This window comes from Dasypus novemcinctus, chromosome 3 (assembly GCF_030445035.2).
Source record: "Dasypus novemcinctus isolate mDasNov1 chromosome 3, mDasNov1.1.hap2, whole genome shotgun sequence".
Taxonomy (NCBI): domain Eukaryota; kingdom Metazoa; phylum Chordata; class Mammalia; order Cingulata; family Dasypodidae; genus Dasypus; species Dasypus novemcinctus.
In genome coordinates, this window is record NC_080675.1 from 26,837,711 (window position 1) to 26,850,082 (window position 12,372).

General features: G+C 40.5%; 1 protein-coding gene across 1 annotated transcript; it reads left to right on the forward strand.

The window, feature by feature from the left end:
• The first annotated feature begins 508 nt into the window (after positions 1-508).
• Positions 509-883, forward strand: LOC131278101 (large ribosomal subunit protein uL23-like). The gene has a single exon (XM_058294917.1). The coding sequence runs from the start codon at positions 509-511 to the stop codon at positions 881-883; it is 375 nt and encodes a 124-aa protein (XP_058150900.1).
• Positions 884-12,372: the final 11,489 nt, after the last annotated feature.

Sequence of the window (12,372 nt, forward strand, 5' to 3'; positions counted from 1 at the left end):
TACCTCTGTAGCCCAGAACAATGCCTGCATACATAATAGAAACTCAATAAACCTGTTGAATGAATGTCTGATTGAATAGATGAATCAGGTACAGATACAGGAAAGGCCAATGTATAAGCCCAGGTAGAGCTTGAGTTATGAATTTACTCATGTATTTAGCTTTCACTGTGCCAAGGACACTCTACTCAAAAACTTAGTGTATAATGGGACTCTCCTTTCCCAAGTGCTTTTAGGTGCCAAATATCTTTGAGATAAGTCCTGTTAGACCCATTCTACAGATGAGGAAACCATGGCTCAAAGAGGTTAAGGTAGCTGCCTGACAGCACCATGAAGTTAAAGAGCAAAACTAGAACTCAAATCCAGGCCTGACTTAGAATGCTCTGTCTTTTCCCTATGCATGGTACATGGTACAACCATCTAAAACCATGCATGGGTCGCTGTTTCCTTCCTCACTATGAGTGAAGAGTCAGAAAATATGTAATTAAAACTAATAGGATTTTTCACGAAGATGGCACCAAAAGCGAAGAAGGAAGCCGCTGCCTTTCCCAAAACCAAAGCAAAAGCAAAAGCCAAGAAGGCAGTACTGAAAGGCATTCACAGCCACACACACAAAAAAAAGATATGCACGTCATCCACCTTCTGGTGGCCTAAGACATTGCATCTCAGAAGACAGCCCAAATATCTTCAGAAAATCACCCCCAGGAGAAACAGGCTTGTCTACTGTGCCATCATCAAGTTCCCCCTGACTATTGAATCAGCCGTGAAGAAGATTGAAGACAACAACACACTTGTGTTCATTGTGATTGTCAAGGCCAACAAGCACCAGATCAAACAAGCTGTGAAGAAACCCAATGACAATGATGTGGCCAAGGTCAACACCTGATCAGGTCTGACTGGCTCCTGACTATGATGCTTTGGATGTTGCCAACAAAATTGGGATCATCTAAACTGAGTCCAGCTGGTTAATTCTAAATATAAGTTTTTGACCATTAAGAAGAAGAAAAAAAAAAACTAATGGGACAGGGAGTGGATGTGGCTCAAGCAGTTGAGTGCCTGCCTCCCACATGGGAGGTCCCAGGTTCAGTTCCCTGTGCCTCCTAAAGAAAGTGAACAAACAATGAGCAAAACAGCAGGCAAAACAATGAACAAACAAACAACAAGCAAAACAACAAGCAAACAGATGAGGGAACCAACTTGGGGAGCTGATGTGACTCAGTGATTGAACACCAGCCTCCTGCCTACGAGGTCCTGGGTCTATCCCCAGTCCCAGTACCAAAATAAAAAACAACTAATGAGACATATTTCCATTTCAAAGTAAAAGCATGTGCTTGATAATGTGGTTCCAACCACATCCAAAATGCTAAAGAAAACACAGAACAAGGGAGGAGAAAGAAAGGTAATGTCCGTCAGGAAGATGTGCTTCCAGAAGTTGGTTAAGAGTCATCCAGTTAGGATGGGAGTTTGAATCTCAGTGCCACCAATAACGAATGTGAACTAGCCAAGCTACTGATTTTGTTGAATCTCGGATGCCATCAATTAAAATACATCATTATTTGCTGTGCCATTATCAAAGCTACACCATTATTTACATTGCCAAATCAATACTGCTGATTCAACTATCACACAACCCAAAGGTCATTTCTTATAAGATGCATCTTGATTTCAGAGATATTAAAATGTAAAAAAAAAATGTCTATTAGAGTTATGAAGTATTGTGCTTAATTTCTCGGGTTTTAGTTTTCTTATCTATAGAGTAGGGATGATCACCCTCAAGCCATGATGGTTCTAGCATTTGTGGGGCAAAGGGCAAGACTAGGCATAGAGACCTACGTAACATATATCTGAATAACCAGAAGTCAGAAATTAAGCCAATAAACTATGAAAAATGTTATCCTCTGATCTGAACAAATATTTCTTCATAACAACTTGGAAGACCCAGCTTGGATTTAGAATTTCCCAGGTTCTCAGAGTTCTACGCTAGAACATGGTGGCACAGGGAGAACTGGTCCTGGGAACACAGTCTCCCTGCCCCTCTTCCCTCCCCCAGCTTCGTCTTGCATGGCCTGGGACCTCACACACATGTAAGTGGCCACCCAGTCCAAGCCCTGTTCCCAAATGCCTCGCCACTCTGCTGACTATTGTACTTTGGTCACCCTGTGCACAAATGGGCAGCGAAGTCTGACTTCAGGAGAGGAGACGTGGAGAAAAGGCCCATGCAGGCCCTGAAACAAGACTCATGGATGTTCAAGCCAGGAATTCCAGGGCCCCAGGAAGGAAGCAGGCTCAGGAGGATAAGGGATGCTTGGTCCAAAGACCTCTCAGCCATGAGGAGGGGTGCAGCTGAAGGGGAGCAGGACTTGGAGTCCCCATTACCAGGTTCCAAAAGTGGACAGTGCATCGTGATCAAATACAATAATAGATGTAAAGTGCCTGGTTCAATAATTAGCATGTGGTAGAGGCTGTTCAAATGAGTGTCCGCACAACCCAGTACAACAAAAGTGTTAAACAGAGCCCATGTATATAGCAGCAGCTGCCTGCTACTTAAAACTTACTATGCATAAGACAACAGATTGTTTTCCATTCATTTTCTCATTTAATTATGAAGATTATTCCCATCCAATACTGTAAGTACAATGAAGGAAGGATTGACAGAGAATTCAAGGAAGAAAAATGTCTAAAAACTGGAGGCAAACAATAAGGACCTTATTATGATTGTGATGGTGGGAATGGAAAGCAAACAATGGTAGGGCAGAGATTTTGAAAAATAAACAATTCTTGGGATTGGGAAAGGACAAGGGAGTGGTCTTGAACAATATAATCTTCCAGAGGTCTGGGGAGATGTTAGTACCACTGGCAGATATTCGGAAGTCACAAGGGTAAACTGGCTTTCAAGGGAGAAGACAAATTCAGTTGTCTTGAAATGGCAATTCCACTGTCTAGCTGTTTTAGAGAACCTACTCTGTGCTTAGTAGTGATTTATACTTTTCTGCCTCTACCTCCTGTCAGAAAATGTCCCCATTGGTGCCATAACCCATTGAAGGCCAAAATCTACCCCAGGAAGACACTATTTTTCAGCCTCTTAATGTACTCAAATGTTACTGTATCGCCACAAAAATTACAATTTTATTATAGTCCTATGATCTGAACTAGGTTTTAGGACTCATACTAATGACACTTGTCCATATAGTTTTCTTATGCCCCATTCGCCCAGTGCTTATACCAATACATGGAAAGTATGGAAAGTTTGACAGCTATGATATCACAGAACATATACTCGAAGGTTTTAATCCTTGAACAGAAAATAAAGTTAATACAACAGTGCCATCTAGTGAGTGACAAGCATCTCAAAGGGCTTGGATCCCTTATGTTTCTCAAATTGCATCATACATTTCACCCAACAGATCCACTGCAGAATAGAAATCGTATTAAATGAAATTACGTTGTATAATCATTGGTACTCAGAAAAACCCCTCAGTGTCATCTGAAATCACCAAGTTTAGGGAGAAATCTTAATGTAGGCCATGTAAATAGAAAGAAGAAAGCAGTAGAAACTTGCAGTTTCTTCTATACTCTAGTCATATGTTAAAAAACAAGAACATAACACTCATTAGTGAAAATATCTGCAAGAGATTCCAAATCTCCTGACACTAAGATCAATATCCTGTCTGTGGCTGTCAGAGTGATGGCGGCATGGCTCAGTTTCAGACACGCCAGGTGCACATCCCAGCTCCGTGCTCAGTGACTAGGTAACCTAGAGCAGGGAAACCTCTCTGATCTTCTGTATCTTTATCTACAGAGTGATGATGATGCTATAACAATGCCCATTGATGAGAAGTATTGTGAACCCTGAGATATTTTAGGGAAAAGTGTGTAACATATGGTTTAGCATCATAAGGGTTAGTTCCCCTTTCTAGCCTGCCCCTTGTACATTATCTGCTTGTTTCCTCATGAGAATAAAACACCTATGTATCCCTTTCTTTAAAAAACTGGCTATCAAATTTTTACTCACTATATATTGAGGGCATACTATGTGCCACATACTATTCTAGAGTCAAGGACAGGCAAGATTCCTATCTTGTAGAATTGGCATAGAATATGACAGGATATGGGAGAAAATAATAGTGAATAGAAGCATTATGAGAAGTGGTCAAATAGTTTAGATACGGTGGAAAGGAAAACCTCTCAGAAGAGATTCAGATCAAGCCGGCAGAGGAGGGAATGGAGGGAGATAGACAAATGGTGAAATTAAGGATTATACCTGTTGCTGTCTTAGAAGACAGAGGCAGCTGTCACAGGGATGTTGTCTAATAGAATCAGCTCCAAGGAGAGGAGTTGAGAATGTTGTCTAAAGAAAAAGCACATGTTATAAGCCTGAAATAAGAACAAGGCCTAGAGCAGCATTGTGCCTGGGAATTTCCTCCTGTCAGCCTTCATGTTACTCAAATGTGGCCAGTCTCGAAGCCAAACTCAGCATGTAAATGCAATGCCTTCCCCCCAGCATGGGACATGACACCCGGGGATGAGCCTCCCTGGCACCGAGGGACCACTATCAACTACCAACTGATGATGCAACTGCAAAATGACCTTATATGGAAGGTTCAATGCGGATCAGCAGAATATCCCTGTCTACATAAAATAACATGACTTTAAAATGCTGTTTGACCTAATGTAAGGGGGAAATGGAAAGGAGAAATGAGTTTATATGGCTATGAGTCTCTAAAAAAGAGTCTGGAGGCTGGCAGAAGGATTGCCCCTATGCACAACTGAGCAGAGTCTGAGAGACAGATAAAGCAGATTCAACCCCCAGATATTGGTTCCTTTGAGGGCTAAAGAGACCCATGGGAGTTATGGTCATGGCTGATGGGATTAACTACCAGGTCAGATGGCTCCTCTTTGGAAATGGTGTTTATGTGTGATGAATCTGGACTCAGATGGGATCTCTCTTCATATGACTTTCATGCTAATGTGCTGGAGGTGCAGTTAGTGTTGGGGTTTAAGATATATTTAGGGGATTTGAATCTCTGGACTGACAATGTGATAGCCAGGTCCTGAGCCTCAACAGACTCCAGCACCTACAATCTGATTTATTGGACTTACCACACTCAGCTAAGATGGAGTTGAAGAAGGACAACCACCACACCATGGAGCCTAGAGTGATTACAACTGAAAATGGGAGGATTGCATCCAGCATCCATGTGGAATCTGAGCCTCCTCGTGACATAGAGGTACAATGGACACAACCAATCCAATATCCACATAGAAGAGGTGGCATTGGATTGGGAAAAGTGGACATGGTGGCTGATGGGTATGGGGAAAGGCAGGAAGAGATGAGAGGTGGAGGCATCTTTGGGACATGGAGCTGCCCTGGATGGTGCTTCAGGGGCAATCACCGGACATCGTAAATCCTCACAGGGCCCACTGGATGGAATGAGGGAGAGTATGGGCCATGATGTGGACCATTGACCATGAGGTGCAGACGTGCCCAAAGATGTACTTACCAAATGCAATGGATGTGTCATGATGATGGGAACGAGTGTTGCTTGGGGGGGGGAGAGGTGGGGTGGGGGGGGGTGGGGTTGAATGCTACCTCATATATATTTTTTTAATGTAATATTATTATAAAGTCAATAAAAAAATTTTAAAAAAAATTAAAAAAAAAAAAGAAAAAAAAAAAAAGAAAAAGCACATGTTCTTCTCCCCCCTCTCCCAGGACAAGTTTTCAACTGAACAGCCTTCTTGGTGTCATCTCCACACCATTTTCCCCCACTCACCTCCCCATCACCATTCCAGTGGCTGGGGTTCTGTCTCAGGAGTGCCTCCAAGTTAACTGCACTGCCAGATGGAAAAAATAAGAATCAATGCACCCTTCTGGTTTCCCTGCTCCCTCCTCTCCCATGTCGCTCTGGTACCACCGGGGCCTTTCCTCCACCGGCTCAATGTTTTATGAGATGGCAATGCTCTCTGAGTTCTGGTTTGGGCCTTTTTGCCCATCCTGGAGAGACTGGTCTCCACTGCTCTCTAGCTTAGACCCTCACACAGTCAAATCTCCAGCTGCCTGCTGAGAGGAGAGCTAGGAGCAATTGGATCTCAGTTAGTGCTTTCCAAAGTTACACATTGCATTTTTGGTAAAATAATTTGTAAATGCTTTGTAATTCTACACTGTGGCTGGATGATACAAAATTAAATGGGCTCCTTTTCTGAAAAACTTCCTAGCGTTCTCAGTATCTTACTGAATTCTTCTCTAGAATCTTACTCTGCCTCATGAACCTTTCCCTGATGCATCACAGTACCGCACCCCTACCCCCTCCCACCCCTTCCCTCAGTCCCATATTAAATTTGTCTCCCCCATCTTCTCAGGCTACTCTCTGTAAATACTTACATCACAGTCTCTCTAATACTTGATGGCCTTCACTGCTTTTCTATGGGTCCCTTTTTACTTTAGTGTAGGCCCCTTTAGAGCAGGAACCTTGCTTTGTAGGCAAGGATGCAGGGAAGGTCATGGAACTCCCTGGTGGCTGGCATGACGAGGCACATAGTGGATGTTCAATGCAGGATGGGAGGGAAAGAAGAAGGAAGAAGAGGGCAAAGTTGTGTCTGATTGGAAGGAGTATAGCCCCAGTTCCACAACCTTTTGATAAATCACAACCTTTCTGAGCCACCTCAGCCAAAAAAGGCTAAAATCATTGGCCCTGACTTCCTCCTACGACTAACGGAGAATGCTAATGAGATCCTCAATGCAAACCCAACGTGTGGCTGGAAAGTGCTTGGGCAACAGAAGACAGCATCATCTTGAGCCTCAGGATGAAATATCCCTTTCATCTCTTCTCCAAAGAGGCAAGGACACTTCACCTATAAATGAGATATCCTATTATAATATCTCCGCATAGTCTTTTAGCTAGAAAGAGCCTCCCAATCCCCCCAAATAATACCCTTTTCTTGAATACTAATGCTTGAGATTTCAATAACGTAAGATAGATTTTTTTCATTCACATGAGATACTACTTAAAATACTTACAAAAGTGCAATTATTTGGTATAGTTCCCTTCCTGGAAGAAATGTCAAAAGTGGAGTACTCTGAACCTTGAAATTGAGAACTATACGGAGAGTTATTAAAAACAAAACTAAGCTGGGAGTCACAAAGGGAAATTTCACCTTCACAATTTTATTCAGGGAAAGATTCAAACTAACTTTTATTGACTTACCTACACAATAGAAAAGATACCCAAACATTAATGATATAATAAACAGAGCAAACATAAGCAAATAGAACAAATAAAATAAGCATATTTGTTCCCACCCAACAAAGGGATGAATCCAACCATGTTGGAAAACTAGACACCAGATCTAATCCTGAATTCAACTGAAAAGAAAGTAACAAAATTAAAAACTAATAGAGATATTATTGTATGGGAACAGAAGTAACGTATGCACTTTATAAAGCCACTCTAGAATCTAGGCTGTGAGTTGTTATCTGATTTTCTAAATGCAAGCCATTTTTGCAATTATTTTTATTGTTAATAAATTCTATCCAGCTTGGATGAGGTCATCAACCTGATAATGTGAATTCAGATTCTGAAAAGGGAGAAGTAGACAGCAGTCACAATCGGGTGCCTGGATTGCTGCCAATTACTGCCCCCAATTATTTCCACACCCACTGCTGACATATTTAATCTTCTTCTTCTGGCCTATCCGACAGCTCACATGGAGGAAGAATGCTAGCTAATGCGCTGCTCAGCAGAGAGTGTAGTTCCAATTTAAATAATTAGAAGCCTATTTCATTTCTTCTCTCCTTTTCGTAAGTGCACTTGAAAAGAATGTGCATGCCTGGGCTTCGTGCCTTGAACTTGTCCGGTGATAACTTATTGACCTTCTTTAAATCCCTTTCCCTACCAGCTCTTCTCTGCTTGTCCCCTAGGGCATTGAGGATAATTTAAAGCTGTTGGATGATAATCAATAAGCAAGGGTCATCACTGTTGCCTGGCTTAAAGGTCTTTGATCTAGTAAATCATCAATTACTGCCGCTTATATTAGCCTTCCCGTTAACCACGTGACCTGGCCTGGTCCTCTTACTCCTTAAGTCGATGAGGACCCAAGCAGCGCAGCAGTTTTCTGCTGATGAAGTGAGTCTGTGGTTCACTTGTGCTTGGGACCTGTCTCCAGTTTTTCTGTAAAGTGACTTTCCTCCTCTCCTCCAGTGGTTAGAAATCTTTTTCCATTTGGCAAAGGTCTGAGTAATAATTTTATTGCTTAAACTTGGGGACAGTCGCGTGTGTTCCCTTTATTGATTGCAGACCTGAGAGTGCCAGACTTTGTGAGGTTCTGGAGATTCAACAGTGGATAAGACAAAGCCCCCTTGTTCATCACCTTCACAGTCTTGCTCCAAGTGCAATTAGATGGTGCTGATAACTATTGATCATCCTCTGTTCAGAGATCCCCATTCTGTAGATTTGAGATGGGCCTGGGAATCTTCATTTCTAATCCCTGAATTGCACTTGAGCCAACACTGTGATGGTGATGAACACAGTGGGTTGTATGATCCAGGAATCTACATTTCTAACAAGTTGTCTGGATAGTTATTCTGCACATTGATGTTTGAGAACCTCTCTTCTAGAAAGGACATGAACAAGTAAACAGCTACCTTGTACTATTAAGTAAGAATGAAATAGAGGCTGAACGAAACCACAAGCAATTTGCCACAGGAGAACAGGAAAGAACAGGAAGGGTTAGAGTTTCATGGAGGTGACCTTTAAACTGCTGGTGAAGGTACTAGAACATGATGAGAAGACACAAGGAGCAGCAGGAACAAAAGCTCATAGAAATGAGAATTCAGAGATTATTTGGGAATTTGGAATAAACCAATGAAAAAAACTGGGACCTGAGATGTCCAAGAAGGTTCATGGTGTGGTAGGAAGGGAAGCTGGCAAGGAAATAGGGGTCAAATCACAGAGGTATGTGAGCACTGTTCTTCAAGCAGTAAGGGCAAGATTCTGATTCAATATTTAAGCAAGAGTTTATATCATCAGAAATTACAGAGGGATGGCTAGAACAACTGGAAACATGACCAAAATTTTTCAACATTCAAAAAATCTTGCCTGTTGTCTACTTATTCAATCTCATTTTTCTGAATGCCTACTTTGTGCCTGACCCAAGAGTAGATTCAGGAAAAATTATTACTGAACAGCATGGACATAGTGTTCCTTACATCACTGAGTTTACAGGTTAGCATCTACTATGTGACAGGCACTGGACTAGCACATAAGGAACCAAGGTTCAAGGAATTTACAATGTAAAAATGGATTAAGTTTAACAGACACACCTACACACATACACAAATATCATAATAAAGCAAAAAAAGGTATGAATGAAATGTTAGGGGATTAAGTGAAGAAATACTGCCTGAAAGTGGCCTTAAAACATAGACAAGATTTTTGACCGAAGGAAGTTGGAGAAACACAGCATTTTAGTCAGAGGGAAAGAAATAAAGCAGTGTCAGTAACTGGAGAACAGAAACAAATGAGGAGGAGGATGGCAATGATGGAAGTCTCACTAAGAGCCGAACACTATACCAGGTACTTCATATGTTTTTTATCCCTTGTAGCAGTTTGATATGGTTATGAATTCCAAAATTAGATATCAGATTATTTTGTAACCTGATCTGTACCTGGGCATGATTGAGTTATGATTTGGGCTTTGATTGGGCCACATCATTAGGGTATTGAGTCCCCGCCCCTGGGTGGGTGGGGACTCACTGATAAAAGGCACGGCAAAGGACAGAGTTGAGGGATTTTGATGTTGGAGTTTTGATGCTGGAGTTTGATGCTGAAGCCTTAAGCTGGAGCCCCAGGAAGTAAAAACACAGAGGAAAGAGAAGCAAGACCCTGGAGGGGAGAACCCAGGAAGCCTGAACCCTCACAGACGTCAGCAGCCAACTTGCTCCAATACATGAAAACAGACTTTGGTGAGGGAAATAACTTATGCTTTATGGCCTGGTATCTGTAAGCTCCTAGCCAAATAAATACTCTTTATAAAAACCAACCAATTTCTGGTATTGTACATCAGTACCCCTTTGGCTGACTAATACATCCCTCATCCTCAGAGCACCCTTACAAGGCAGATAGTTTTATATGTTTTATGTCTTCAGGGTGTTATATAACTTTCAAAGATGACAGACCAAGTTAGTGAATGAGTCAAGACTCATCTATAATCATTCATTCAATTCATTCAACAAATATTTATTGAGCACCTACTCTGACAGGCAGTTCTTGCACCAAAGCTCCTATAATTTTTCTCTACAACACCCTAAAAATTAATTACAATAACAAAATTAGCATTAATAAATAATGGCATGAATAAGAAGCAATGAAGACTGTGTGAAGACAGGATAAAAATATTTACAGCATGGTTTATGCTATAAGAGGCTCCAGGCTCATCTTGTATTTCCCTGCCCCAGCCCTAGAATCAGTCATTTCTCCAAGAAGCTCTGATTCCTTTTATTGAAGAATAATATTAGTAACCAAGATGTGGGTACTAGATGTGCTCATTGCTATGGGACTGTCATTGTTCCTTCGTCCCCTAAGCAGACAGAGTTGGAAGTTATAAGTTGTATACTTACACAGGTGTACCCACACATTTATATTTATTTTTATATTTATCTGTTCATATTTTTTAAAATCATATTGCTACTTCCAATTCCAATTCAGTACTACAAGGTCGAGTCCAGCTTTCCCCCTTTCCTTATTTATAGCATCTTTCTTCAACAGTGAGAATTCTGGCTCTCATTGTCTATAATAGATTCAATTATTTGTTCAACCCTAGTATTAAAAAAGCAGTAACAGACTTGCCAAACCATACCCCTGTGAGAAAAAGCTCTACTAACTAGAGTATAGTATTTATGCACAGTTCTTTCCATCTTTAGCCTTACAGAATCCAATCAAAATACTATATGCCTACTGCCTAGATTATTTCTTATCTTCCTGTGCCCTTCAGTATGATTACATTACTTATTTGTAAGATAGTTGGATTTATTTGTTACCGTGTTTGTTGTCCATTTTGGATTCTCCCACTCACCTGGTTGATTATAAATATGTGTTTATTTTGGGAGATACATAAATCATTATCCAGTTCTCTTTTTAATCAACTTAGAAATACAGATCTGTTTCCTGAGCATGTACCAGGTATAGTCTGAGTATTTTTATTATATATAAGACTAAGAAATCATAATGCCATCTTAGTAATCAGTATTTGAGTTTGGAAAGACTTCATACTTTATGAAACCATTATTCTGCTTTAGGACCAATTTTAAAAATTGATTTACTTTATCCCCCAAAGGATGGGCCCCTTTTCTCTTCTCCTATCCTCTTCTTCTTAGTATTTCTCCAATTTTGTGGATCTTTAGATTCTCTTGGACTGATTATTCTCATATCCTAAAAATAGTACAGAAATAATGAGGCAAATATTGCTGTTTCTCATGAAATACTAGTGGAATATCATTTGTTTGTGTTTTTTAAATTAGTTATCACTACTGATAATTCACCCTATAAAATGAAAATATTGACTCTATGTTTGTACTCCAAAGACCCACCAAACATCCATAAGGACAATTAGTGATCCTGATTTGGGCCTTTAGAAGGCAGGGTTCACAAGTACTTTCTGGAAGTCAATCATGTCTTCACAGATCCCTGTTCTCACAGAGTTCATAAACAAGTTAGGAGGACTGTAAAGTAGAGAGGAAAATAGTGCCATTACTGGAGACAAAAGAACTATATGATCTTGAGCAAATTTCTTCCTGTTTCTAAGCCGTAATTTCCTCATTTGTAAAGAAGGGGAAATAAGAGTATATGTACATACTTCATGGGTTGCTGTGAAATTGAATGAAATCATATGCGCAAAACTCTTATTGAAGTTTTCAGCACATACAAAGCCCTCAGAAAATGTCAGCCTTTATTAGTGCCATTATCATTTAATTGCAATTTAAAAGATAAACAACAGTAATGCATGTAGTTCAATAGCTGCTGGGGTTTATTCGGTAAAAAGACAAAGTCATCATCTGAAAAAGGAAGGGGAAGAAAAAGAGAATTATCATTGATTAGACCATATAACAAACTAATCCTAACAAAAATTGCTTGAGATGGATATCAATAAAATTATCTGAGAAGTGAGGATATATAATCTACCCAAGGTCATGTAACTAATAAGTGAAAAAGCCAGCCTGAACCCAGATCTCCTCACCATTTAAAAAGAATGATAAGGAGTACGTTAACTCCTTTAGAAGTGGATATTTGAGCTTAAGAAAACTGTCCTGAATCATTGCCAATGGCCCAGAATACATCTTTATAATACAACTGAATCACTCTGGAGTCTATGGTATGTACA

What these genes read in the sequence shown, in the direction of transcription:
- LOC131278101 (XM_058294917.1), top strand. Translation starts at nt 509, where the DNA reads ATGGCACCAAAAGCGAAGAAGGAAGCCGCTGCCTTTCCCAAAACCAAA.